Source organism: Balaenoptera musculus, chromosome 21, assembly GCF_009873245.2.
Source record: "Balaenoptera musculus isolate JJ_BM4_2016_0621 chromosome 21, mBalMus1.pri.v3, whole genome shotgun sequence".
In the NCBI taxonomy this organism is placed as follows: domain Eukaryota; kingdom Metazoa; phylum Chordata; class Mammalia; order Artiodactyla; family Balaenopteridae; genus Balaenoptera; species Balaenoptera musculus.
This window is the reverse complement of record NC_045805.1, coordinates 6921113-6949014: the sequence shown is the minus strand read 5'-3', so window position 1 is coordinate 6949014 and position 27902 is coordinate 6921113. Positions and strand designations below refer to the sequence as shown.

General features: G+C 43.1%; 1 protein-coding gene across 8 annotated transcripts in view; it reads left to right on the top strand.

The window, feature by feature from the left end:
* The window catches only part of MCPH1 (microcephalin 1), a 299005-nt gene that overhangs the window by 42434 nt on the left and 228669 nt on the right, over positions 1–27902 (top strand). For all 8 annotated transcript variants that reach the window (XM_036838451.1, XM_036838453.1, XM_036838454.1 and 5 more), the window contains one exon: positions 7307–7416. In XM_036838451.1, the coding sequence (XP_036694346.1) occupies positions 7307–7416 (110 nt within the window). The remainder of the gene's footprint in view (positions 1–7306; positions 7417–27902) is intronic.

The window sequence follows — 27902 nt, the reverse complement described above, 5'->3', positions numbered from 1 at the left end:
CTCTCTCCATCTGTATCATCTTTAATTTCTTTCATGAGTGTCTTCTAGTTTTCTGCATACAGGTCTTTTGTCTCCTTACGTAGGTTTATTCCTAGGTGTTTTTTTCTTTTTGTTGCAGTGGTAAATGGGAGTGTTTCCTTAATTTCTCTTTCAGATTTTTCATCATTAGTGTATAGGAATGCAAGAGATTTCTGTGCATTAATTTTATATCCTGCTACTTTACCAAATTCATTGATCAGCTCTAGTAGTTTTCTGGTACCGTCTTTGGAATACTCTATGTATAGTATCATGTCATCTGCAAACAGTGACAGTTTTACTTCTTCTTTTCTGATTTCGATTCCTTTTGTCTTTTTCTTCTCTGATTGCTGTGGCTAAAACTTCCAAAACTGTGTTGAGTAATAGTGGTGAGAGTGGGCAACCTTGTCTTATTCCTGATCTTAGAGGAAATGGTTTCAGGTTTTCACCATTGAGAACAATGTTGGCTGTCAGTTTGTCATATATGGCCTTTATTATGTTGAGGTAAGTTTCCTCTATGCCTACTTTCTGGAGAGTTTTTTATCATAAATGGGTGTTGAATTTTGTCGAAAGGTTTTTCTGCATCTCCTGAGATGATCATATGGTTTTTCTCCTTCAATTTGTTAATATGGTTTATCCCATTGATTGATTTGTGTATATTGAAGAATCCTTACATTCCTGAGATAAACCCTACTTGATCACGGTGTATGTCCCTTTTAATGTGCTGTTGGATTCTGTTTGCTAGTATTTTGTTGAGGATTTTTGCATCTATGTTCATCAGTGATACTGGCCTGTAGTTTTCTTTTTTTGTGACATCTTTGGTTTTGCTATCAGGGTGATTGTGGCCTCGTAGAATGACTTTGGAGTGTTCCTCCCTCTGCTGTATTATAGAAGAGCTTGAGAAGCATGGGTGTTAGCTCTTCTCTAAATGTTTGATGGAATTTGACTGTGAATCCTTCTGGTCCTGGGCTTTTGTTTGTTGGAAGATTTTTTTTTTTAATTTATTTATTTTTGGCTGTGTTGGGTCCTCGTTTTCTATGCGAGGGCTTCCTCCAGTTGCGGCGAGCAGGGGCTACTCTTCATCGCAGTGCGCGGGGCTCTCACTGTCACGGCCTCTCTTGTGGCGGAGCACAAGCTCCAGACGCTCAGGCTCAGCAGCTGTGGCTCACGGGCCTAGTTGCTCTGCGGCATGTGGGATCTTCCCAGACCAGGGTTCGAACCTGTGTCCCCTGCATTGGCAGGCAGACTCTCAACCATTGTGCCCCCAGGGAAGCCCCTGTTGGAAGATTTTTAATCACAGTTTCAATTTCAGTGCTTGTGATTGGTCTGTTTATATCTTCTATTTCTTCCTGGTTCAGTCTTGGGAGGTTGTGCTTTTCTAAGAATTTGTCTGTTTCTTCCAGGTTGTCCATTTTATTGGCATAGAGTTGCTTGTAGTAATCTCTCATGATCCTTTGTATTTCTGCAGTGTCAGTTGTTACTTCTCCTTTTTCATTTCTAATTCTATTGATTTGAGTCTTCTCTCCCTTTTTTTCTTGATGAATCTGGCTAGTGGTTTATCAATTTTGTTTATCTTCTCAAAGAACCAGCTTTTAGTTTTATTGATCTTAGCTATTATTTCCTTCATTTCTTTTTCATTTATTTCTGATCTGATCTTTATGATTTCTTTCCTTCTGCTAACTTTGGGGGTTTTTTGTTCTTCCTTCTCTAATTGCTTTAGGTGTAAGGTTAGGTTGTTTATGTGAGATGTATCTTGTTTCTTGAGGTAGGATGGTATTGCTATAAACTTACCTCTTAAAACTGCTTTTGCTGCATCCCATAGGTTTTGGGTCATTGTGTTTTCATTGTCATTTGTTTCTAGGTAGTTTTTGACTTGCTCTTTGATTTCTTCAGTGATCTCTTGTTATTTAGTAGTGTATTGTTTAGCCTCCATGTGTTTCTATTTTTCACAGATTTTTTCCTGTAATTGATATCTAGTCTCATAGCGTTGTGGTCGGAAAACATACTTGATACGATTTCAATTTTCTTAAATTTACCAAGGCTTGATTTGTGACCCAAAATATGATCTATCCTGGAGAATGTTCCATGAGCACTTGAGAAGAAAGTGTATTCTGTTGTTTTTTGGATGGAATGTCCTATAAATATCAATTAAGTCCATCTTCTTTAATGTATCATTTTAAGCTTGTGTTTCCTTATTTATTTTCATTTTGGATGATCTGTCCATTGGTGAAAGTGGGGTGTTAAAGTCCCCTACTGTGATTGTGTTACTGTTGATTTCCCCTTTTATGGCTGTTAGCATTTGCCTTATGTATTGAGGTGCTCCTATGTTGGGTGCATAAATACTTACAATTGTTATATCTTCTTCTTGGATTGATCCCTTGACCATTATGTAGTGTCCTTCTTTGTCTCTTGTAATAGTCTTTATTTTAAAGTCTATTTTGTCTGATATGAGAATTGCTACTCCAGCTTTCTTTTCATTTCGATTTGCATGGAATATCTTTTTCCATCCCCTCACTTTCAGTCTGTATGTGTCCCTAGGTCTGAAGTGGGTCTCTTGTAGACAGCATATATACAGGTCTTGTTTTTGTATCCATTCAGCCAGTCTATGTCTTTTGGTTGGAGCATTTAATCCATTTACATTTAAGGTAGTTATCGGTATGTGTGTTCCTATTACCATTTTCTTAATTGTTTTGGGTTTGTTATTGTAGGTGTTTTCCTTCTCCTTTGTTTCCTGCCTAGAGAAATTCCCTTAACATTTGTTGTGAAGCTGGTTTGGTGGTGCTGAATTCTCTTAACTCTTGCTTTCTGTAAAGGTTTTTTTTTTTTTTTAAATAGAGAGAAAGTCTTATTTATTTATTTATTTATGGCTGTGTTGGGTCTTCGTTTCTGTGCGAGGGCTTTCTCTAGTTGTGGCAAGTGGGGGCCACTCTTCATCGCGGTGCATGGGCCTCTCACTATCGTGGCCTCTCTTGTTTCGGAGCACAGGCTCCAGACGCGCAGACTCAGTAATTGTGGCTCACGGGCCCAGTTGCTCCATGGCACGTGGGATCCTCCCAGACCAGGGCTCGAACCCGTGTCCCCTGCATTGGCAGGCAGAGTCTCAACCACTGCGCCACCAGGGAAGCCCTCTGTAAAGGTTTTAAGTTCTCCATCGCATCTGAATGAGATCCTTGCTGGGTAGAGTAATCTTGGTTGTAGGTTTTTCCCTTTCATTACTTTAAATATGTCTTGCCACTCCCTTCTGGCTTGCAGAGTTTCTGCTGAAAGATCAGCTGTTAACCTTATGGGGATTCCCTTGTATGTTATTTGTTGCTTTTCCCTTGCTGCTTTTAATATATTTTCTTTGTATTTAATTTTTGATAGTTTGATTAATATGTGTCTTGGAGTGTTCCTCCTTGGATTTATCCTGTATGGGACTCTCTGTGCTTCCTGTACTTGACTATTTCCTTTTCCATATTAGGGAAGTTTTCAACTATAATCTCTCCAAATATTTTCTGAGTCCCTTTTTTTTCTCTTCTTCTTCTGGAACCCCTATAATTCGAATGTTGGTGCGTTTAATGTTGTCCCAGAGGTCTCTGAGACTGTCCTCAATTCTTTTCATTCTTTTTTCTTTATTCTGCTCTGTGGTCGTTATTTCCACTATTTTATCTTCCAGGTCACTTATCCATTCTTCTGCCTCAGTTATTCTGCTATTGATTCCTTCTAGAGAATTTTAAATTTCATTTATTGTGTTGTTCATCATTGTTTGTTTGCTCTGTAGTTCTTCTAGGTCCTTGTTTAAAGTTTCTTGTATTTTCTCCATTCTGTTTGCAAGACTTTGGATCATCTTTACTATCATTACTCTGAATTCTTTTTCAGATAGACTGCCTATTTCCTCTTCATTTGTTTGGTCTGGTGGGTTTTTACCTTGCTGCTTCATCTGTGTATTTCTCTGTCTTCTCATTTTGCTTAACTTACTGTTTTGGGGGTCTCCTTTTCACAGGCTGCAGGTTCGTAGTTCTCATTGTTTTTGGTGTCTGCCCCCAGTGGCTAAGTTTGGTTCAATGGGTTGTGTAGGCTTCCTGGTGGAGGGGACTAGTGCCTGTGTTCTGGTGGATGAGGCTGGATCTTGTCTTTCTGGTGGGCAGGACCACGTCCAGTGGTGTGTTTTGGGGTGTCTGTGAACTTATTATGATTTTAGGCAGCCTCTCTGCTAATGGATGGGGTGTTCCTGGCTTGCTAGTTGTTTGGCATGGGGTGTCCAGCACTGGAGCTTGCTGGTCGTTGAGTGGAGCTGGGTCTTAGCATTGAGACGGAGATCTCTGGGTGAGCTCTCGCCAATTGATATTACGTGGGGCCGGGAGGTCCCTGGTGGACCAATGTCCTAAACTCGGCTCTCCCACCTCAGAGGCTCAGGCCTGACACCTGGCTGGAGCTCCAAGACCCTGTCAGCCACACGGCTCTTGGGAAGTCTGAGGTCTTCTACCAACATTCAGTAGGTGTTCTGCAGGAGCTGTTCCTCATGTAGATGTGTTTTTGATGTATTTGTGGGGAGGAAGATGATCTCCACATCTTACTCCCCTGTCATCTTGAAGCTATGTCCCCTAGTCTTCATGGACCAAGTTTCTCTTAATAAATTTAATGGTTTTCTCAACCATACGTTCTCATGCTGCCTTCGCCTGGTTCTGCCTCCAGAGAGATCTTCCCTTAGTATCAAAAGTATCTCTTAATCCTGCTCATTTCCATTGGGTGAGGGAAGGTAGTGATTTAACTAATTCACTCTGAGAGGCGAGTGAGTTCACTTTCTCACCTTGATGTATCAGTATTTGATGATATTGATGACCCAGACAAATTTCTAAATGGTGAAAATTCAGGCAACATAACAGTGATAAACAGCCTGGGGTTGTGAAGTTCTTTTCTCTCTGTATTTGATCATTTTTTGAAAATGGAGGCAGTGAATCACTTATATAATGAAGAATGAAAATGAGGGGAGAGAAGAGTCTAGCATTTATGACTTTGGTCCTGGACGGTTGATAACCCTCATCACCCTGGGATATGTTGAAGGAAGAACAGCTACAGGGTGGACCGTGGCACGTCAGCTGAAATGTCTCGGGGGCATTCATGATAGATGTCTGTTAGGTGGTTGGGTTTATCAAATTGCACCTCAGGTGGGAGGTCTTAGCAAGGGACATTGAACTAGGACCCTTCAGTAAAGGATGACTTCATGGGCTATGGTGAAATCACCTTTGAGGCGATGACAACCCACTTAAGGAGCAACCATATCAAGAGTCTCCACGAGGCAGAGAGCCAGGAAGATGGGGGTCAGTGTTTGCTCACTGATCTGCCTGTTCTCACCTTCCTTGGCACTCTCAGCTGCTTTGGGTTTACTGATGACATCCTTAAAGAGAACATATTAGTCAATGACTGTAGCTGTTGCGAAATGCTGTTTTAACATAACCACATAAGGAATCATTTGCTTATATCATTTTGTGACTGTGTGATTGTGAAAACACGTCATTAGCAATGTCAGTCTGTCTTAAGTTTTAAATGGCTATAGTGCGTACTCTGGATCTTTATGTCTACAAAATGCTTTACAGCCTATTTCATTGTTCTCAGCTAGGACTGAGGCAAAATGAGTACAAGTGGAAAACTTAGCATAGCTAGATCTTAGCACAAACTGTTGTATGCAGAATGCCCTTTTACGTGGCAGCTAGATCTTAGCACAAACTGTTGTATGCAGAATGCCCTTTTACGTGGCAGCTAGATCTTAGCACAAACTGTTGTATGCAGAATGCCCTTTCACGTGGCCTACTAACCACTCCAAGTGAGGTCTCTATTTAGCTAGCTGCAGCCATTGCCGGGGTTGGCCAGTCACCTGGGACTGAAATAGGACTGGGAGGGAAGTGAAACACAGGGAAACATATGAGGTTGCTGGGGAGATGGTGGGGTCAGCATGTGACTGGTTCAAGCCTCCGAAGGAATCCAGTATTGGGGTTCATAGGTGGGTCAGAACCTGACCTTAAAACATTTCGGGGGACCAAGTTGAAGATAACTAGTTTGAATTCAACGAAAGACTTAACCATTGTTGTTCTGCATTTTGTTTTCACTGAGCTAAAACCCCATTTTTGAAAAAAGAGCTAAAAGTTTCAAATCAGATCCTCCAAACTTAATTATATCTGTTTTATCAGAGCATCCTATTTCATGGAAATACCTGCACAACAGTCACTCTCATGTTATATGATTTTTAATTCCCGATGGCTCTTAAATCATTTTAGCCTTGTATCATGTTCATTTCTCTATGTCTACATTTTGTGTTGGGTTGTGAGCTCCCTAAGGGCGGGGACAGTATTTGTGTATCTTCGCATCTCTGGTGGGCAGCCCCTGAGCACTAGATATTTGTTGATAAGCCCATCAGTGACAGAGGGGGATGACGTGGAAGGTGGGTGTGTGGCACGGCAGTGGCTGGGACCAGAGCATCCCTGAGGCTGCTGTGTGCCCTTCGTGTCAATGTGCGAATTATCCTACCGAGACCGTGTAAGTGGTGGCTGGTACGCTTAGTCCTTCTCCAAAGTATCGACTAAGTCAGACATCAGGCAAACTATTTGGGGAGAAAAGAATGAGAATAGGGAGCACAACATAAAAGTAGTAGCAGTGGATGAATCAAACATTTTACACTCCATTGTTGGCTACTTAGGGTTTCTACACCGTTTAGCATCTGATAAAACCGAATTTCACGTGATGAATATCTTCTTTTTGGTTTGTGTGTCTTCATGACAAGAGGTTGGTCTAAGGTGGAAGTTTGTGGGGAGTAAGATCATCACCTGTCATTTGTAGATTGTAACCTGAAACTTTGTACTGAAGACCGTTGGCTGGAGTAACTCACACTCACCCCCAAAGCTAAGGTTACTTATTTCCTCTAATACAGAACTGCCTTCTCTGAGAAGCTGGGTTTTGATCATTATGTAAAAACCTAAGAATTGGAGTTTGAATAGTGCATGAGGTATAGGCATCATTTTGCATCATTCATTGGATGCATGGGTTTCTGTCGAACTAGTACATTTTCATGTGACAGGCACAGTTGTTTCTGACCCTTGAGTTAGTGAATTGCTTGGGATACTGGAGTGGAATAAACTGAATGTTCTAACTAGATCTCAACAAGCAAGGAGTATGCAATGTTTATTTTAAAAGGCTATACTTTCTTATTACCAGAATGCATAAGTAAATTAATTAAAAGTTTTTTATTTAGCTTAAGTTGCGTTAGTATTCAGTCCATGTAGAGTTGTAACTAATCTTCAACCCACTTGGGTTTTAGGTGTTAAAAGAGGACCAACAAGGCATGATGTTTTGGATGGCTCATGGGAAGGCTTCAAGGATCTCATCAGACCTCATGAGGAATCAAGGAAGAGAGAGAAAGGCCAGAAGGTTGGTGTGTGAAAATATTGTTTTAAGCTTTCCGATGCTGAGGCATCATGATGTACTGCTCTGGGTTAATGAAACATAAACTCCTCTGCCCAGCTTGTATTTGATTTTAAAAAATTGATTATGGGTGGATGCTGGGAAACGCCGACAATAAAACCAAGAACGTTGGTCACATTCAGGGCAGAGAGTTACTATTGGTGGAGTAGGCCTCCTCTTGCCCCTTTGCCAGGGCATTTCTCGCTTGTAAAAATGCCGCCAGCTTCCCTCGAGCAGGGAAGGTTGGTCGTGCCAGCAATTGCTGTTGTTCTATAATCTGAATAAACAGTCAGTAGGTGGGAGGTGAAGAACCCAACCATCTTCCATTTGTGAGCTAATCATGGTTTGACCCGAAGCTATCGGAGGGAAAGGTTTTTGTACCGAGGCTCGGGCACCCACTCCTCTGTGGCTGCAGCCTCGGAACCCGGCTCTTTCTCTGAGGCTGTGTGGCGCTCTCATTGCACTGGAGGCTTACTCGGATAATGTGGGGAGGACTTTACATTTGTTGATTCTTCAGCATCTACTCTCATTGCTGAACTTTTGAATTAGCCACTCATAATCTTGGTACAGCTTTTGTACCTGCCCCGTGGGTGACCTCGGTAGAGAGCTGGTGCCCTGCGGCTGCATTTAGGTTTTGTTGTCCTGTGTTCCAGTCTTCTTCCTAGTTGCAGCATGGCCACTTAATCTTTTTCCTTTGGAAAAATTAAGGAAAAAACCTGTTTGGCATTCATTCCACTGATAGTAGTGTGCGCTACTATCTACGTCCTGCTCCTTCGGAGGCGTTCCATCACTGCTGAAGGGAGTGATCACTGCTGGTTTGGTGTGAAAGAATCGCCAGGAGGACTTTTTTTCCCCAAACTCCTAATGTGCCTCTCACCACCCTCCCTTCCCCTTTGGTAACCATAAGTGTGTTTTCTATGTCTGTGAGTCTGCGTTTTGTAAATAAATTCATTTGTGTTTTAGATTCCACATGTTTTAGATTCCACATGATTCCACATTCATGTTTTAGATTCCACATATAAGTGATATCGTATGATATTTGTCCGTCTCTGTCTGACTTCATTTAGTATGACAATCTCTAGGTCCATCTGTGTTGCTGCAAATGGCATTATTTCATTCTTTTTTATGGCTGAGTAATATTCCATTGTATATATGTACCACATCTTCTTTATCCATTCATCTATTGATGGACATTCAGGTTGCTTCCATGTCTTGGCTATTGTAAATAGTGCTGCAATGAACATTGGGGTGCATGTGTCTTTTCGAATTAGAGTTTTCTCTGGATATATGCCCAGGAATGGTAACTCTATTTTTAGTTTTTGAGGAACCTCCATACTGTTTTCCATAATAACTGCACCAGTTTACATTCCTACCAACAGTGTAGGAGGGTTCCCTTTTCTCCACACCCTCTCCAGCATTTATTATTTGTGGACTTTTTGATAATGGCCATTCTGACCAGTATGAGGTGATACCTCATTGTAGTTTTGATTTGCATTTCTCTAATAACTAGTGATGTTGAGCATCTTTTCATGTGCCTGTTGGCCATCTGTGTGTCTTCTTTGGAGAAATGTGTATTTAGGTCTTCTGCCCCTGGAGGACTTTTTAAATGTGCAGATTCTCTGGTCCTACTTGAGACCCTCTGAGTTGGCATTTCCCAGGCAATGTTTACATCACAGCAATGAGCTGTGAAAGCCCCACATGGAGTAGAATCTCCTTCTTCACAGGAAGGAAACCGGTACTCAGAGAGGGCAGAAAATTCACCGTGGGTACCACGTCTCCCTCAGGGCAGAAGGAACAGAACCTGGATCTACTGTCTTCCACGTGGCCTTCTTCCTAATCCATTTCTTATCCCCATTCACTGCACAGCCTTTTCTCTGATGAATCGAGAACTCGTCATGCCTGAGGGCAGTGGCCCCCAACGTTGCCCCACATTGCAATCACCTGGGGATCTGAATTTTGTCAAGATTCCTGGCTCACACCCCCAGACAGCCTGATGTCATTACTATGGGGTGCATCTTGGGCACTAGGATTTTTTAAAACTCCTGAGCTAATTCTAACATGAAGCAAAGTTTGGAAACCACTTTTGTGCCTTAGGGACTTTGTCTAGCATAGTTCAAACAAGTAATTTATCCTGGAAGAAGTTCTGTTTGTTTCTAAACACGTCTCATATAAACGGATTTTATCGTTTAGACTTGTAAAAAACAAAGACAGAGACTTAAAATCCTGATTTGTTTGCTTATGGGATAAACGTTTTTAGATTTAGATACCAATATAGAGATGAACGGTCATGGTTTATCATTGCACAGGTTAAAACAAAGGACAATAGAAATTTCTTAAAATGCAATTTAAAATTTTAAAGATATAGCTTCCTGGCAGTTTGAGATCTTGGAGTATGGGTGTGGGGAGTGGAGTTTATATTGTTATGTTATAGCAAGTCAGCAAAAACACTAAGTTTAATTGACTGGTATTAAAAGTCTACTATGGAGCTGCACAAGGATTGTGAATTGGTGAATTAAATACAGGTCTCTGATCTGTAACTTAAAAGTATAATGTTAGTCTGGAGGGTTATGATAGTATCCAGTCATTCCCTTTTTTCCCTACCAAAACTGAGGTCTTACCTGCTTGCTTTTGTTCCTTATTAGATTTCAAGACAACCTGTGTTAAACTGAAATTTCAGACTTTTTAACATCGTCATGTTTTTATGTATAAGTATATATAAGGGATTAGGTTCCATCGAGCACAGCAATTGTTGACATTTCCTAAAAGATATCTTGTAATTGGATTTTAATGTTGAGTAAAGCAACTTTACAGGAAATATCTTTCATCAGCTAATTATTAAAGCACATGCCTCTACTGAAATGGAGAACTCTTGGGTCTAGAGTATAGGATCGCATTTTTACATTTTCACATGGGAGCTGGCGTCCATGCTGTTTCCGTCATTATGAAAACGGTTTGAAGCGGATGTGTCCCAGGACCCTAGTGATCTTTTTAATCTTAAACTTGACGTAGCACCTACGGGTAATGTCCTTTCTGGGCAGCCCTGCAGAGCAGGCCTGTGAAACTGTGAATCCTAAGTTCTGTGCTGTGTAACAGTGCAGCGTGGAAAGCGGGCAGCCTGTGGGTAGGGACCACAGCCTGGGTAGAAGGTGTGGCCTGGGAAGGATGCTGGTGCATCCAAAAAAGATGCTGAAATCAGCCCCAGCAGGTTCTGGGTGAACTCTTCTCATTCTTGGTTTTCTGTAGTTTTGCTGCAGCTCTGCCCGAGTGTTGCTTTTGTTGTCAGCCTGATGCAGGGTCGCAGGTCTTCGGGTCTTCCATCTGCTTTGGAGAAGTCTCATTTCTCTTTCTTCCACTTCTGGAAATTCACTCACATGTGTTACCTGAGGCTTCTGTATCCCATGCCTCATGATTTTTCTATATTTCTATATTTCTCTCCTTTTTTATCTCATTTCGTTCTGGGTATTTTCTGCTGATTTCCCTTTCACCTCTCCCTCTTTATATTATAGGTGTACTCTTATGGTAAACCTATATATTGCATTTGAAAACTTCATTATTGTATTTTTCAGTTTTCGATATTCTATTTGGATTTTTAAAAATTTCTAGCTTTCTGCCAAAATTATTAATTTTGTCTTTTATTTCTTTATGCATAATTAGCATATTTTGAAATCTAAACCGGGTAACTCCATTTTCTGGCTCCCTTAGTTTCTGTCTTTATTATCTGTTGTTTCTCTTAGTTTTCTGTCGTACGTTCCTCTAACATGCTTTATTATTTTTGGCATGTCTTCCTACCAGGAACTGAGATGATCTGAGGCTGAGCCTCTCTCTCTGTGAGGCCAGCTCTCCCCTTGCTCACCTGAGGGTTTCTCTTCCTCCTGTGATTCACTGTCTTATCAGCTCAGCAGTGTCTCCGAATCGTGGGTTTGTGTCCGTCCAGCTTTACTAACTGTTCACGATGGGGAGGTTGTTCTGAACTACTTAGTTGATCCTTCCTGGAAATAACGGGTGAATTTTAATGGCCATTAAAAAAGGGTTTTTTTCTCTAATTAGAGACGGGATAAATCCTTCTCTGAGAAAAGAACAATGAGAGACCAAGTCAGCAGAATTTTTCAGATGAACGTGCAAGTCATTGGTTGCAAAAGACACACTAACCATCTCTTAAAGAGGGAAAACAGATATAATTCAATAAAGAATTACAAAATCTCAGAGCTATAATTTCCATTAGAGATTATTTGGTTTAGTACCCACTTTTAGTGGGAAGAGTCATTTTGTACATCAGTGGGAAACTATCTTTTTTAGACTTATTACTTTAAACATATGCTTATAAATTCATTGAACCTTTTTTATTTTGAGACTCCAGTTAAGCAATATCATCACCTCCATAATCTTAGCTTACAATACATGGGTCATTGACAAGGAAATCTATTTCTGCCATCTTTTCACAGGGAGAAATATAAAATGTTATGACAGATCATAGCCTGTCTTGTTTGTTGCTTGTTTAATATTGTCAGACATAGAACCTGAAGAAGGTAAATATAACATTAATGCTAGTGATACGGTGAACGCATATGAAAATGTGGGATTTTTCTACTACAAAGTGTTTATTCTACTACTTCTGTTATTCGTGTTATTGTTGTTCAAATATTATTATCATTAGCAAAATTTTTCTTCTTTTTTTAAAAATTAATTAATTAATTAATTAATTTTTGGCTGCATTGGGTCTTCGTCGCTGTGCGCGGGCTTTCTCTAGTTGCGGCGAGAGGGGGCTACTCTTCATTGTGGTGCACGGGCTTCTCACTGCAGTGGCTTCTCTTGCTGCGGAGCACAGGCTCTAGGCGCGCAGGCTTCAGTAGTTGTGGCTCGTGGGCTCAGTAGTGGCACATGAGCTCAGTAGTTGTGGCTTGCAGGCTCTAGAGCGCAGGCCCAGTAGTTGCGGCACATGGGCTTAGTTGCTCTGCGGCATGTGGGATCTTCTCAGACCAGGGCTCGAACCCGTGTCCCCTGCATTGGCAGGCAGATTCTTAACCACTGCGCCACCAGGGAAGCCCCCAAATTTTTCTTTTAAGGTAAGTCATCCACTGGACAAGAAAACCCAGCTTTTCTTAGTGGCTGTGGTTTTAAATCTTGCTTTGGGGCCCTCTCTGCCAAGCAGGACTGCCCGTCAGAGGGTGAACTCTGGGTCAGAGCACAGGAAGTGTCCAGGTGGCTCTCACAAGCTTGGAGGCTTAGACAGACATGAACGGCCAAATACTTCAATTTGTACAAGTACACTTATTTTGACCGTGGTTTTAAAAAAAAAAAAAAGAAGACACTACACACTAGATCAAGTGCTTAAATATCCAAGTTTCTTAAACAGAGTAGAAAACAAATGATGAATAATGGTTTTCATATGTTCCAATAATTGCTTGTTCTCACATTTTTACTAGGATATGAGCCCCCTAGGACACAAGCTTTAATCTTTTAATACTCATCGTAATACAGTATAACACACAAAATTGGTGTTTAGTAAATATTTGCTGAGTGAATAAGGGCTGCACGAATTTCCCTTCTGCTTTTTGAGTTCATATCTTACACCCTTTCTGGTGCTTCTAACCATCACACAGTGATGTTGTAATCATCATAGTATATACCTCATTTCTTTTTGAATATTCTTCCTAAACTTGTGAAATGGCCTTGTATTAGTGAAAGAAGGAAGGTTTCCATTGCAGGACATTGTTGCCACAAGCGTTGATTCCTGAGCCAGACTCCACTATGTGGTGGTTCTGTCACATTGAACAAGTAAATTAGTATTTCTGTGCCTCTGCTTCCTTTTATATTAAACAGGCATAATAATAGTGCCAATCTCAAAGGGTTTGTGCTAATTAAATGAGTCGAAACCTGCAAAGAGTTGAGGACGATAGATCCCTGATATTCATGGGCACTCAACAAAAGTTAGCTCTGTTTTCCAGCACAAATGTGGGTGAAGATGACATCTACATACGGACTCAAAGCAGACTGGGGGGGGGTCACTCTGCCACCCGCTTCCCTAGCCCCCCCAGAGACTGGCACGTGTCTGTAATGAGAATGGCCCTCAAAGTTCCAGTATGGCCCAAACTATGTCTCTTCCTGGATTCACTGACCACAGTCATGCCTGGGCCAAAACAGCACCTCAGGGCATGGGGGGGGAGGGAGAGCTGGGGTGCATTTTTGAGAAGCCCCCCACATGGTTCAGACATGACGATCCTCCTCCCAGGTGAGAACCTGTGTTACAGGGTTAGGTGGAGCCTCGTTTCTTTATGTCTTTAGCGTGAAATCAACCCCCGTCGCCTCACCCGGAGGCAGACGGTGTGCGTTTCCCAGTCCCCGATCCCTGCTCTGGCGATTTGCTTCCCTCTCTCTTCTGGTACCATTGCAACTGTCTGAAAACACCCGGGCTCTCCTAGGAGACCTGCGTGAGGTGTACATAACGTGCTCACTGTTGCTACTCATAGTGGCCGTTCCTCAAGCACCAAGACCTCTTCCAGAAAGAGCTTTCCATCTCGCCATCACGCGGAGGTGCTGGAGAGAACCTCGAGCGAGCCCTTCTTGGGAGGGCAGTAGGTTTGGAATCACAGCTTATCCGGGTCGGCCTTCTCCGAAGAAGGAAGCTTGCAGCCGAGAGAAGGTAGAAGAGAGGCCACAGGGGCGCAAGAAGATATGCTGGGCCGTAGGGCGGACGTGAGGGCTCGAGCGCAGGTCCAGCCTGGGTGGGCTGTCTGGGGGCAGGGACCAGGAGGTCTGGGGAGACGGAAGCCTTCCGGAATAAAGAAGTCGGGTATCTGAGCCACGTTTCGTGTTCTTTTCCCTAGTGTCTCCTCTCCTCGAAAAGGGCCCTGAATGAGCACTTCACAGCTCTACTGGAGACTCCACGATTTCATGAGTGTGCTTTTACAGTCTGCAGTAATTCCAGGACTTTGGCTCTTTGCCATTAGATAGTGTACTTGGCTGGAAGCGTATAATCTGGTGGGCCGCTTTGTTTTTAAGTTTAACTTTCAAGTTGAAATAGCAGTGACTCATCCACATGACAGGTGATATTTATTTTGTTTCTTGACAATTCCGCACGAGCATGTTGTTACTACTCGGGGGAATTGGCACACTTCCTGGAGGATGACACCCTCTGTAAATTCCACGGAAATAACTCCCCAGTGTTCAGACACCTCCCGCCTCCGCTGCCGATGGGGCCTGTCTCCTGGGGGGGCCTTTGAAGACAGATAATTAGAGAGATGAGCTGGCAGAGACTGCAGGCACCCTAGATTTCTAGCACGGGTGTTTCAAGGATCTGCCATCCCTTGGATGAACCGTTTCTGGCAAAGCGCGCCCAAAGCTGGCAATGGGGGCGTGGGAAAATGTGTTCGTTATGACAGGTGTCGCTCCCGCCCCCAGATGTGACTCCGAAGCCCCGGAAACCCGCGGCCTCATGGTGGTGTAGCAACTGCTTTTGGCTTTGTTAGCGTGTTGTTTTCTTCTTGTTGTGTATGAGAAGAAAATATTTATAGAGAAAATATTCAAAGAGCATCTTCAAGCGGCAGCACCTTTTCTTTACTGTATTTTCCGTGCCCCGTGGCTGCCGTTGTGTGTGGTCTAAGGTGTGTGCTTCAGAAACCCTCAGGTGTGTCCCGTACGGGAGGTGGTTGGTGTGAGGGCCACTGGGCTGGCGCTGAGGCCATTCTCCTGGGCGCCCGCGGTCATCTTGGGCCACGTCAAGGTAGGGGCCAGGGTAGAGCCCCCCACCCCCTGCGGAGGTCACGAGGCCGAGAGAGGAAACTGCCAGAAATCCTGTTACCATCTGCCGGCCGTCACTGGGCAGGCTGGGCCAGTTTGAGATGCACCTTCCAAATGTGAAGAGTCACAGCTAACGGTTCCTAAGGTCTAGCTTGCTAAGTAGGACCTTTGGGGGATGTTAGCCAAGCGAGAGTAAACCACGGTAACCTAGCTTAGAAATATCAAATTCATCTCTGTAAAATATGCAAAACCTATGGGGGCTTCCCTGGAGGTCCAGCGGTTAAGACGTCGCCTTCCAATGCAGGGGGTGCAGGTCCCATCCCCGGTCGGGGAGCTGAGATCCCACCTGCCTCGCGGCCAAAAACCCGAAAACATACAACAGGAGCAACATTGTAACCAAGTCAATAAAGAGTTCAAAACGGGTCCGCATCCCAAATAATCTTTCAAAAACATATGCAAAACCTCAAGCAGAACAGTAACTTGCCGAAGTAGCAGCAAGCGTGAAACTTTAAAAAAACCCAACAGAACGGCTTCTTTGGGAGTAAAGGAACTGAAGAGAAGGAAGAGAAAGACACGGGTGCAGTCCCGGGTCCACCTCCGCCCCCGCCGCCCTCCCCGTGTAAATACTCATTCTTCACCGAGCAGCCGCGGCGCGGGCCATTCCTGCCGGCGAGTCGGTTACAGGCCCTCGGCCCTCGCCCGGCTCCCCGGCTCACACCCGCTCTCTTCTCGGACCGCCCGGCCACTACCCGTGGTCGCTCTGCTTCTCTTAGCAGCAGCTGGTTTGGGAACATGACTCACTTCGGCCCAGTGAGATGCGAAGGGAAGTCTTGCTGGGAGGTTTCTGGAAAAAAGCCTCCTCTCACTTGAGACAGCCCTGGGAAGAGAAGCCCTCCTGGTCCTCCGAGCTTTGTTATGGCTGGACGCGCCCCGGGGAAGGAACCGCGCAGCCCGAGGACCCGGCCAAAGAGCGGGCCCCGGGGAGGAGGCGGGAGGGGGCCGTCCGACCTCACGGCTTCTTTCCACTGACGTCAGAGGGATGTTGCGACAAGGGACCCAGGGCTGCGTCTGAGATGTTGCTAGGCTACGCCAGGACGCACACATAGGGAGACGCAGGGCTGCACCCGTTTGTCCACAGAGCTGGAGCTCACTTTAAACGTGGGTGGTTTTCCCAAGCAGGCTTTTCCTGTCTTCTCTGGAGGAGCTGCGCTGTCCTCTCCAGTCACCAGATATTTATTACTTCTTTCCTTAAGTCTCTTCAGCTCTCTCGACTCGGGTTCAAAGTTATTGCTTTCCAAATAATACTTAAGAATATGAATTATGGGATATTAGCAGTTAAAAAAAAAGAAATGAAAACAGCATTATTCAGATGGAAAGGAGTTAAGTGGAAGAATGACAGATGAAACCACAACTCAGAATCAATGAGGCATTATTACAGACTGTTAGAAAATAAAATAGGAGGCATTTCAAATAGATTTTGGCATATGCCTTTGTGGCTTTTGGATGTGAGTTCAGGTTTAGTTCATCTGTCAATGATGAGTCAGTGTAACGTACAATGGCTGTGAAACGGGGCAGCCTGGTCTGGGGGGGTCCTTTCTCTGGTCTTCATCATCAGTGACTTTAGTTTCAAAAACTGTTCTTTTTGAATTTATGCTATCTTATTTTTCTGCAGAAATGTCTTCTGCTTTTTACTTCTGAATAAATTCACAAGTTAAAATCTAATTCTGTTCATTTTAAAAAAGGCTCTGAAATCTTTCTCAGCATTGATCAGATTGCAGCTTTTTTCTTTGTTTCTGGTATTTTTTACCATGTTTCTCCAGCTCCTCGGGTGAAGTTTGAACACAAAGGTGGGACAAAGGATGGGAAACTAGGAATCAAAAACCACGGCGGAGGCTGCGGCTGTGGTGGGAGCCCGAAGGACCAGGGCCTGGGCGGGGGCTGTCTTTTCTTTCTTTTCTTTTCTTTTCTTTTCTTTCCTTTCCTTTCCCTTCCTTTCTTTCTTTCTTTCTTTCTTTCTTTCTTTCTTTCTTTCTTTCTTTCTTTTTTTCTTTCTTTCTTCCTTCCTTCCTTCCTTCCTTCCTTCCTTCCTTCCTTCCTTTCTTTCTTTCTTATTTTTATATTGGAGCATAGCTGATTAACAATGTTGTGTTAGTTTCAGGTGTACACAAAGTGTGTCTTTGTCTCAAAGTAAAAGCTCTAGCCTGGACATCCCATGAAGTTGCATGTTTTCCCCCAAATCTACCCCTCTTGTTTCCTAAGGGCCAGACTTGGTGAGTTTAGGGTATATTGAGAGTATATGGTGAAGGAACTTCTGCCCTTCACCGGACCTGAGCAGTTAGAGCAAGTTTCTTTCAAAGGCCACACGGCAGGGGTCGAGCCCTGAAGCCCGTCCTTGTCTGCCTACTGGAGACGGGCAGGGGATGAGAGCCAGGCTCAGGCCAGCCATCTGCCCCTGCCCTCCTGGACGCTCCGTATGTCCCTTCTCCCTCCACGCGCCCCACGGACTCAGATTCTCCCGTCATTCGGCGGGTTGTCATTTGTTCAGGTAGGTGGTCCCAGGTTGAGCCTGTGTGAGCCCCTTGGAGCTGCCCTCTCCCCAGCCCCTTTCCCCTTCATGCACTTCCTTCCCTTCTAGAATACTCAGATGACCTGGGCTCCTGCTTCCTTTCCTTGCTCTGGCCCCGTTTCTCCATGAAACTGGTTCCCCTGAGTGGAAAATGGATTGCATAAAAACAAGACGGGGCGCTCTCGGTGTCTTGGTCTGCTCAGGCTGCTGTAACGGAATTCCACAGACCGGATGGTTTATAAACAACACTTCTGGAGGCTGAAGTCCAAGATCAAGGCCCAGCAGGTCTGGTGTCTGGTGAGGACCGTCTTCTTGGTTCATATCTGGCTCTCTTCTCCCTGGGTCCTCATACAACAGAAAGGACGAGGGAGCTCTCAGGCGTCCCTTTAATAAGAGCATTAATCCCACTCATGAGGGCTTCACCCTCAGAAACTAATCACCTCCCAAAGGCCCCGCCTCCTAACACCATCAACTTGGGGTTAGGATTCCAACATAGGAACTTGGGGGGACACAGACATTCCGTCCATAACGGTGTGCTCCTTGATATTAGGGCTTCATTGCCTCTAGTCCCCCATACGTTCAGGGCCAGGAGATGGGTAGACGCGTAGACCCCTGGGAGTTTCAGTGTTAGATGTTAACTTTGTTAGATAAAGCATCTTAATAAGTGAGGTGATATATGTGTATTTTTTTTAACAAATTGGGTATTGATGCATACCTCAGATGTACATTTTCTCTATGCTTGCTTTTTGTACTGTAAACATTCATCTTTATCCAAAATATGAGTATTCAAAACTGATACTGATGCTTTACTGATCAGTTTTATTATTGCATTGTTCGAGAACATTTAGAAAGGTATTACATTTTTTAGAAAAAAAAACCCTGAATATTAAGAGTCTCTATAATTCTCTGCAAAAAAAGATATAAGGAAGGGACAATTAAGTTACAAATAGATTTACATAAGAACATTAAAGATTTCTGCCCCAACTTCCTGCAGTGAACCCAGCTTCAGAGCATAGACTTTATCATCAAATTAAAAAGGGGGGGAGGGGTATCAACAGTATGAAGGACACATCTAGTGAGCTGCTTATTTTAAAACGCTGGGACCTCTTGTATCCGTGGATTGAGTCTTTCTGAAGACACTTAAATGACATAGCTGCCAGGGATCTAGATAATAGAATATCCTCAGGATGTGATTTGAAGACATTTTCTAGAATCTGTTTTGTTCTATTTGATTTGCTCATTTTTACTTTTCTCTATAGTCAGAACTCATGCAAACATGTTATTCTGGCAGCGCCCCTGTATCTAGATGGGCTTATATTAGTAGTGAACAAAATCAATAATTTCGGCAAATGTGTGGATTATCTCTTCACTTCTTTTTTTAGGAGAAGCATTTCCACTGTTTACTTATGAAATGGTACCTAAAGCCAAAACATTTCAAAGAATGTTTTATTTTTAAAGTTTCTTTTTTATCACTAATAAAACAAGTACGTTTGTTTAATTTGACCTCCCTTTGATCTTATTAAAACAGAATCAACTAGGCTATTTCCCAAATATTCATCTTCAACACCCCCACCTCCACTCACCACTTTAGAACTTCCAGAAAATGCTTTTGCTAAAATTAAGTACAACGTTTCATATTTGTGAGTTGTTCCTCACTGGTTAGTGGATTATTTCACATGATTACCTCTCAGTGTTTGCTTTGATTACCTTTTGTTACTGCATAGCTGTATTTGGACAAGTGTTTTCCTTTTAAGGGACAGGGTGCTATGTTTTCTTTTGTCACGAACAAACAACAATGTTAAAAACATAAAAGGGTTGTTTTTCTTCTTTGTAATGGACATTCTATGATAGAAACCCTGAAATGCTTAGCCATGCTTAACCGTGAGTAGATGTGAGCAGAATAAGAGTGGGAAGGTTACATTTTATATTAATATGCTGCACATGATAAGATAAAGGTTTCCACTTTTCTTGAGGTCGTCCATATAATACAGTTTCCCTGTATTTTTTTCATTGGTGAGACCTTCATGCTTATAACTAAAATGTTAAGATCCATGCTTTATGCTTCTGTTTCTTCTCATGTCTGATGAATGCAACTAAACCCATGGATAACCCACGAATACACGTAAAGTTCCTGGACCTCCAAGCCATGTCCCGCTAGAGGCAGTGCTGGAAGACATCAGAGGTTGTACCTTGAATTGTCTGGTGGTTTTGTTAACTTACCATCATAAGCTATAGCAGATGATGAAAGAGTTCTTAATGTCGTCTCAAAAATAAGGAGAAAATCAGTGGTACCTCCCACAAGACATATAAACTAAGGGGTATCATTTCCACCGTCCTATTAAGAATTAGGAAAAGTCTTCCCTCTGTGAACTCCTACCATTTCCAAGTGATTTGTCTTATTCTGAATGTTGGTCTCCTAAGTGACATCTTGGTGCATCCATACAAACTACTCTCAGATTCCCAAAGGAGCCACTTCCTGTCACATCCATTTCTTTGCGTACTTGTCCTCCTATCTTACCCTACCTGCCAAACTCCTCCTCCTCCTCCAAGTCTTAGCTTGGTCACATTTTCCTTCAAGATTTCCTGACCACTTTCCCCCTTCAGGCAGACAGTTTTCTTCCCTTTGTACTCTCAACTATACGTATATCTGATGATACCTGTAATTTGACTGGATTATAATTTATATCAAAAAGCTTGTCACCCTCTTAAGGGCGGGAATCATTGTTCTTTGTGTCTCTGGTGTCTGGTTTTGTGCTTGATAGATTATTCTGGCTTATTTAGTATTTATTGACTAAATGAATATTTGGTATCTGACTATATTCTTTCTTAAGGATACGATCATTCTGTTTCCATTAATTATTCAAGGATTTCCTCATGTTTTCATGGGTTTATATTCAAAACTGACCAAAGAGGACAAACTTGACATTTGAAATTAAAACACTTCAGTAGAAGATCTAATGTGACAATTGCATCTTGGGTATTCACAGCCTTTCTCAGAACTCTGTGCCCAGGCAGTTAAAACGAAACTGTAGCAGTTGTGAGAGACAAAATGCACCGGAAATTAGGGAGCTGTTTGTATTCAGACCGCTGTAATATGGAGCTCGTTCTTTAATGGGGAACACTCAAGGGAAGGAGCGGGCTGGGGTCTCACAGAGCCGGGTAAACAAGGGCGTCACTAGGGGTCTTTGGGAACGAAGACAAGAATGAAGATGGTCTCATCTGAGTCAGTGGAGGAAGAGAGGTGGTGCAGGGCATGGAGAGCAGAGTGGTCCTTTGGGGTTAGCCTCTTCAAATACGAGGGTGGTGTGTTTCTAGCCAGCACTATTTCCCAGGAGCTCAGGGCTCGGGTTCCATGTTCTCAGTCCCAGAGCAAAGGATGTGGTTCCTCAGCAAAGAACTTGGAAGTGATCGTAAACCTTCTGAGTGAGGCAAAGCTGAGTCTCATAGTCTCCAGGGGATTCTTGCAGGTGTTGGTTCCATCTGTTGATGGCAAATGTTGGTTGCTTTAGAGTCCTGGATATCAGACATTGTGAAAGAGGGATTCCTAAAGTGAAAAGGAGCAAAACAAATTGATGTAGAAGGTTGTATTATAGTGAAGACTCAGGAGCTGAGCCCTGAGGGACCTGGTCTAGGGGGTCTCAGGGTTGCTGGAGGAGCATCTGTTGGTTTTGCAGGACAGCTTGTCAAGTGTCCTGAGGGTCTCGAGCGAGGCTGCCACAGGCATGGTTACCTCTCGCACAAAGGCATGTGCCAGACCATGCTGTGGCCTGTCCAGAGAGGACCCTGCCCACCTGTGGTCATGTTGTGGGGCTGCAGTGCCCAGGGCTCCTTCAGATCCTGGGGAGAAGCGCCAGCTGCAAGATAACTGGAGTCCAGATGGGGGGTCCGGGCAGACTGGTGCCAGCTCCTGCTGGTGCCGAGACATTAGTTTGGGGGCCTGTAGCCAGAGAGTGAAAGAAACCCGAAGAACTGGCCGTTTGGTAAGAATGGGCAATTTGGGCAGGGTAACAAGATCTGGGCCAATATGCAGATAGGGGTGGAAACTGGTTTTTCCCTAGAGGAAAAGGAAGTCAAGTAAATCTCTACCAGACAAAACAGAGTTTTCACATGCATCAGGTCCCTGCAGTCTACACAGAGGTGCAGAATAACTCAGCGAACATGGCTAGACTCTGAAGTCCTGGAATGGTGTGCTGTAAACAGTGCAGAGTTTCCCATAGAAACAAAATTTTTTTCTATAGTCCCTCCCCCAATAATCAAAGAAAGATTATTTATGATCACAGAATAAGGCTGGTCTCATTAGCTGTGTTTACATAGGGGCAGCAAGAATGGTAATTTACCATCTAGGCCTTAGGTTTGATTTGCAGGATGTTTTCATAAGGAATCTTAGATTGTAACATTTAAAAGCCTCTTGGGGCAAGGAAGCCAAGCCAAGGGCTTGCTGTCAGATTTTACCTGCGGTGCCTATAAATTTGGGTGAATTCCTTTCTTCTGAGGTCCCCACTGTATCCTATAGTTCTTGGGCCTGCTGCAAAGTTACTCCCTTACTCTAAGATCCCTGTAAGCCAGGGACCAGGCTCGTCATAAATAAGCTACAAGGATATATTGTACAGCACAGGGAATATAGCCAATATTTTATAATAACTTTAAATGGAGTATAATCTATAAAAATTTTGAATCACTATTCTGTAACCTGAAACTAATATAATATTGTAGATCAACTATACCCCAATTAAAAAAAAAAAGAAAATAAGGAAATCAAAAAAAATTTTTTGAAAGAATACTTTTTTTTAGCTCTGTTTAAAATACTGAGAGTTCAATTTCCTTAACATTTGAGAATTTTAGGAATATTCAGTTTATAGGCAACTTATTTCTAAGTCAAGAGCTTCTTTAAGAGATTTCATAATCTCAATTGGTAACAACATCTCAGGATGCTTTTCTCAGGATGAGGGAGAATGGCCTTTCTGAATTACAGGCACGTGCGTGCACACACACACACACCCAGAGCTTGTAATTTCAATTTTAAAATTTCACTCATAGCTCAAAATTTCTCTCATGGCATAAACACAGAAATACAAAATTCAGTCCAGATATCTACTCCCTCGTGGCATGAAATTCTTAATAGTTTTGAGCTGAAAGTAGAAAAATAAACAGAAAAAACTAAGAAGGCAGATTCTCTGTCATCTATCAGGCAACAAAGACAAGATCTCTGTGAACCATCAACCAGTTTATGGTGATCAAACCATGAAACCAAAAGAAGCTGGCACCAGAGTGAACACTCAGAAAGAATAAAAATCAAATTCTTACCATGGTATCAATGGACAAGAATCTGGACTTCAGGACAGGATCTGGACTTAACACTGGGACCCTGGGTCACCACTCAGGAAAGGTGCACAAGGACACCTTCAGCCCTGGTTACCTGGGTGGGGAGACGGGGCCAGTCCCTTCCAAGTCACAGCACCAGAGCCAAGAAAATGGGAATGCACAAGACAATGAAGATCATTCTATTCAGACTGATGTAATAGGGAGCATGTTCAGTAATGAAGAACATTGCAAAGAAAAGGCGGGGAGCCTGGGGCTCTACAGAGACAGGTAAACCAGGGGGTCATCAGCAAGTCTCGTGGGAATCATGGGGAGGATGGAGGAGGGCTTTTCTGAGTCACTGAGGAAGAGTGCTGGTGGGTCCTGTCTCGGAGTAAGGAGAGAGCAGTGTGGTCCTTTCAATTATGCTTTTCTAAGAACATAACAGGGTGGGAAGAGCTCTTTACCAGTGTTCTAGGTTCTGGGGCACAGGGATCAGATAAAGTTCAAGTTTGTTATGGAGAATCAACTTTGAATAGACTGGGAATGCATCTTATAGGACAGGTAGATCCAGGTCTCAGTCTTAAAGGACTATTTAATTTTTCAACACTGAATATGTTTGGTTCTAATAAATGTTAGCTGGTCTTTCTTGGTCTTTTCCAATAATTTTAAATAAGATATACTGTTATTAGATTTGTATGCTATGAATATCACCTTACATACAGATTTCATGGCCGGGGTGGAGGAGGGTCAGGTTGTCATCATTAACAGAGAATAAAGTGGCCGAACTTTCTCCCCATTTTTATTACCTTCGTTGAAATGTGACATGTAGCAAAGGTTACATAGATAAAGGACTAACTTAAGAGGTGGCTTGGGACTTCCCTGGTGGCACAGTGGTGAAGAATCCGCCTGCCAGTGCAGGAGACATGGGTCCGGGAAGATCCCACATGCCGTGGAGCAACTAAGCCCGTGCGCCACAACTACTGAGCCTGCGCTCTAGAGCCCGCGAGCCACAACTACTGAAGCCCACGTGCCACAACTGCTCAAGCCCACGTGCCTAGAGCCCATGCTCCGCAACAAGAGAAGCCACCTCAGTGAGAAGCCCACGCACCGCAACGAAGACCCAACGCAGCCGAAAATAAATAAATAAAATAAATAAATTTATTTTTCAAAAAAGAAATGGCTTGTATTCTCATGAAATTACATACTGTGAAGGTTCTAATTTGAAAAACTGCTAGGGTTAATATCTGCTCTCAACAGAATTATTAATCACGTAGCACCCTAGGAGTAATTCATTGTCTCGTTTCTTAGATGAGACATGTGAGGTAAGGAAAGGCCAAGTGGCCTGTCAAATACGAAATCGCTAACAAGTGAGCTGCAAAAAGTTGTCCTGAATTACAGTCTTATTCTGGGTCTACTAACATCTGATTGTATTTCTTATGCTTCATATATTCTTTTTGTATAATTGACTGTTATAAGGTATTTTCCAGTAGTGATAGCATTCTAAGAGGAGGAAAAATACCTTAACTTTTGTGTATAGAAATTCTATTCCACTCAACAGAGCAAGCTGAATGCTTGCTACACTTCAAGTACTATAAGGGATAATGTGATACTTGACCCTCTGAGTTGTTTTTGCAACAGTTGTCATATGCCTTGCCAGTTAACAAAATATTCACCTGAATAATAGTTTAAACTTTTTTCTTATAAAAATTTTCAAACAAAAAAAGTGAAAGATTGTACACTTGTTATTGAACCAAACTTGGGTCCACTCACCCACCGCATAGCAAAGCCAATTTACTGACACTAGGCTGTGGTGAGGGAAAGTCCAGCATCTGTTGCAGGGCTCAGCAAAGGGGACATGCTTGGAAGACCCGAGCTCCCCGATGGCTTTCAGAGAAGGGCTTTTAAAGGCAGCATTTGGGAGGAGGGCTGCAGGATGCATGACTTTCTTTTGATTGGTTGGCGGTGAGGTAACAGGGCGGTAGTTTAGGAGGCTTAATCACCGGTCTTCTGGTTCCAGCCAGTCTGGGGTCTAAGTGCTTGTGGTCACCATCCTCCACCTGGGTGGGGGTGGGAGGGGGCTTAGTTCTTGCAGAACAGCTCAAAGATAGGTGTCAGATTATTCTGTGTGTCCCTCGAGGATGAACTAGGACCCAGTTTTATTGTTTCTTGACTGATTTTCCTTTGTTTCTGCATTCCCTCACTTCTGTAATTAATAACTGCCAGAGTCTGCTCTTTGGAGCTCAGGGAAGGCCTAGGAGACTAAAGCCTTTTTCTACAAACAGGAAACAGGGGACACACAGGGGATTTTGTGTTCAGGAGGGCCCTGTAGGATCCTGCTCAGTTTCCACTGTTTCCACTGATAGAGAATAATTTAGCTATTAATGAAATGAAACAGACAAAAAACTAGTAGAGAGGACAATTAAAATAGAAAAACGGAGAGTCAGAAATGTTCTGTTGCCACTGAATTCACCTCTGGAGCCAGTGAAAGGTGTGCCTGGAGGTAAGCTGCCCATGGAGTGTCCTTCACTGGTGATGACGTTTACCGACCTCTTCAGATAAACCTGCTGGGCGTCTCAGTGGGAGACCTTCAAGACCGTTGAAAGATGAGTTTTTCTAAAGGCACATCATAACTCTCTTAATAACAGAAAATGAATGCATTACTTAACTCATTAATTAGTGATGGAACCAGAAAGCTGTTTTGTCCTGTTCAGAGGAGAATCCACAGAGCAGACACATGGATGGACCACAGGAGTTCTGAAATGGCCTTGTTAACACATCCAGAGCTGGCTTTTTTCCCCAAAAGTCAGTTAAACCTCCTTGGGACAGACTTTGCATTTCTATAGATAAGAATTATTTGCATTACTTTCAGTTTTCTACACTAAACAGAGTTGTAAAGTAGCTCAAAAACAACCAAAGGCATAAACCCCATAGAATCAGGTAACCCTGAAGGGTAAGTGTGACAAACAGTGCACAGTTTTCCACTGAAGACACCCAACAGTCTTTTGTTCCATTTAAAAGTATTTCTCAATTTTTTCCTCCAGCCTTGATTCTACAACCAACTCTCTTTCTTTTTCTTTTTTTCTTTTTTTTTTTTTTCTGACCGTGCCACGACGCTTGTGGGATTCCAGTTCCCCAACCAGGGATCAAACCCGGGCCCTTGGCAGTGAGTGTGTGGAGTCCCAGCCACTAGACTGCCAGGGAATTCCCAACTCTTTCTTATATTGACTTTATCATATATCTATCCATTTCTCCATCAACCATCTTATTTTATTGTTCATTTCTAAGTAACTTGCTGATATCAGTACAGGTCATTTTTTAAGGAGCTTCCTTGATTAATCAAGAGAATTATACTGGATATACTTTCCAATTTCTAATTTATAAGATCAGATAAGGGGCTTCCCTGGTGGCATAGTGGTTAAGAATCCCCCTGCCAATGCTAGGGACATGGGCTTGAGCCCTGGTCCGGGAAGATCCCACATGCCGCGGAGCAACTAAGGCCTTGTGCCAGCCATAACTACTGAGCCTGCACTCTAGAGCCTGTGAGACACAACTGCTGAGCCCGTGGGCCACAACTACTAAAGCCCACGCGCCTAGAGCCTGTGCTCTGCAACAAGAGAAGCCACCGTGATGAGAAGCCGACGCACCGCAACGAAGAGTAGCCCCCGCTTGTCACAACTAGAGAAAGTCCGCGTGCTGTGCAGCACCGAAGACCCAACGCAGCCAAAAATAAATAAATAAAATAAATAAATTTTTAAAAATAAGATCAGATAAGCAGATACATTTACTCTTGTAAAGGGCCTTGTACTCAGAGTGAGATGTGACGCCATTGGAGTGAAATGATCTAAGTCTAAATAGCACGACTCTGGCTTCTATGTTGAGTATTGAAATTGGAGGCTCAGGATTTTAGCAAGGAGATGATTTAAGGGGCTTTGACAGTAACATCACTTCATCTGTGTGAGACATGGGATGTTAGGGGTGGAGGTGATGAGAAGGGGTCTGACTTTGGATACATTTGGAAGGTTGAGTTGATAGGATGTGTCAATGGATTGTACATGACATTAATAAACAGAAACCCCATCACGCCCTGCAGTGATAGCAGAGCCCAACAGGAAGAAGAGGGACTCCTTTTCTTTCCTGGCAGGGAGACAGCCAGGGACAAGCCATGGACTCTGTTGAGATAGCTCTCCCAATTCAGCTTTCGCTCTATAAAAGCCATTCTCCTTTGTTTGCCCCAAGGGGACTTGCACGTGACCCGCCGTGGTTGCCCACGTGGAATTGCAATTTTCTGCGGATCCTGAATAAACCCCTCTTTGCTGGAGAAATATCTGGCAGCCTTCTTGTTTCAGGTCACAGTTGCATATGTGGGGCATGAGAAAAAATTAGAGAGTCAAAAATGATGAAAATGCTTTTGACCTGAGCAAGAACAGAATTGCCATTAACAAATGAAGCTGTGGAAGAAATAGGTTTGGGAGAGAAGATCAGTAGTTTCGTTGTTTTCTTTTATCATGATAAAATATATGTAACAGAAAATTTTGCCATTTTTAACCATTTTCAAGTGTTCAGTTTTGTGGCAATGTTCAATGTTGTACAACTATCACCGCTATTTCCAAAACATTTTCCTCAATCCAAACTAAAACTCTGTACTCATTAAGCAATAACTCCCGGTTCCCACCCCACCCCCAGACCCTGGTAACTTCTGATCTACTTCCTGTCTCCATGAACTTACTTATTCTAGATATTTTATAAGTAGAATTACACAATATTTGTCCTTTTATGTCTGGCTTTTTTCTCTTAAGCGTGATGTTTTCAAGCGTCATCCATGTTGTATACATCAGAACTTCATTCGTTT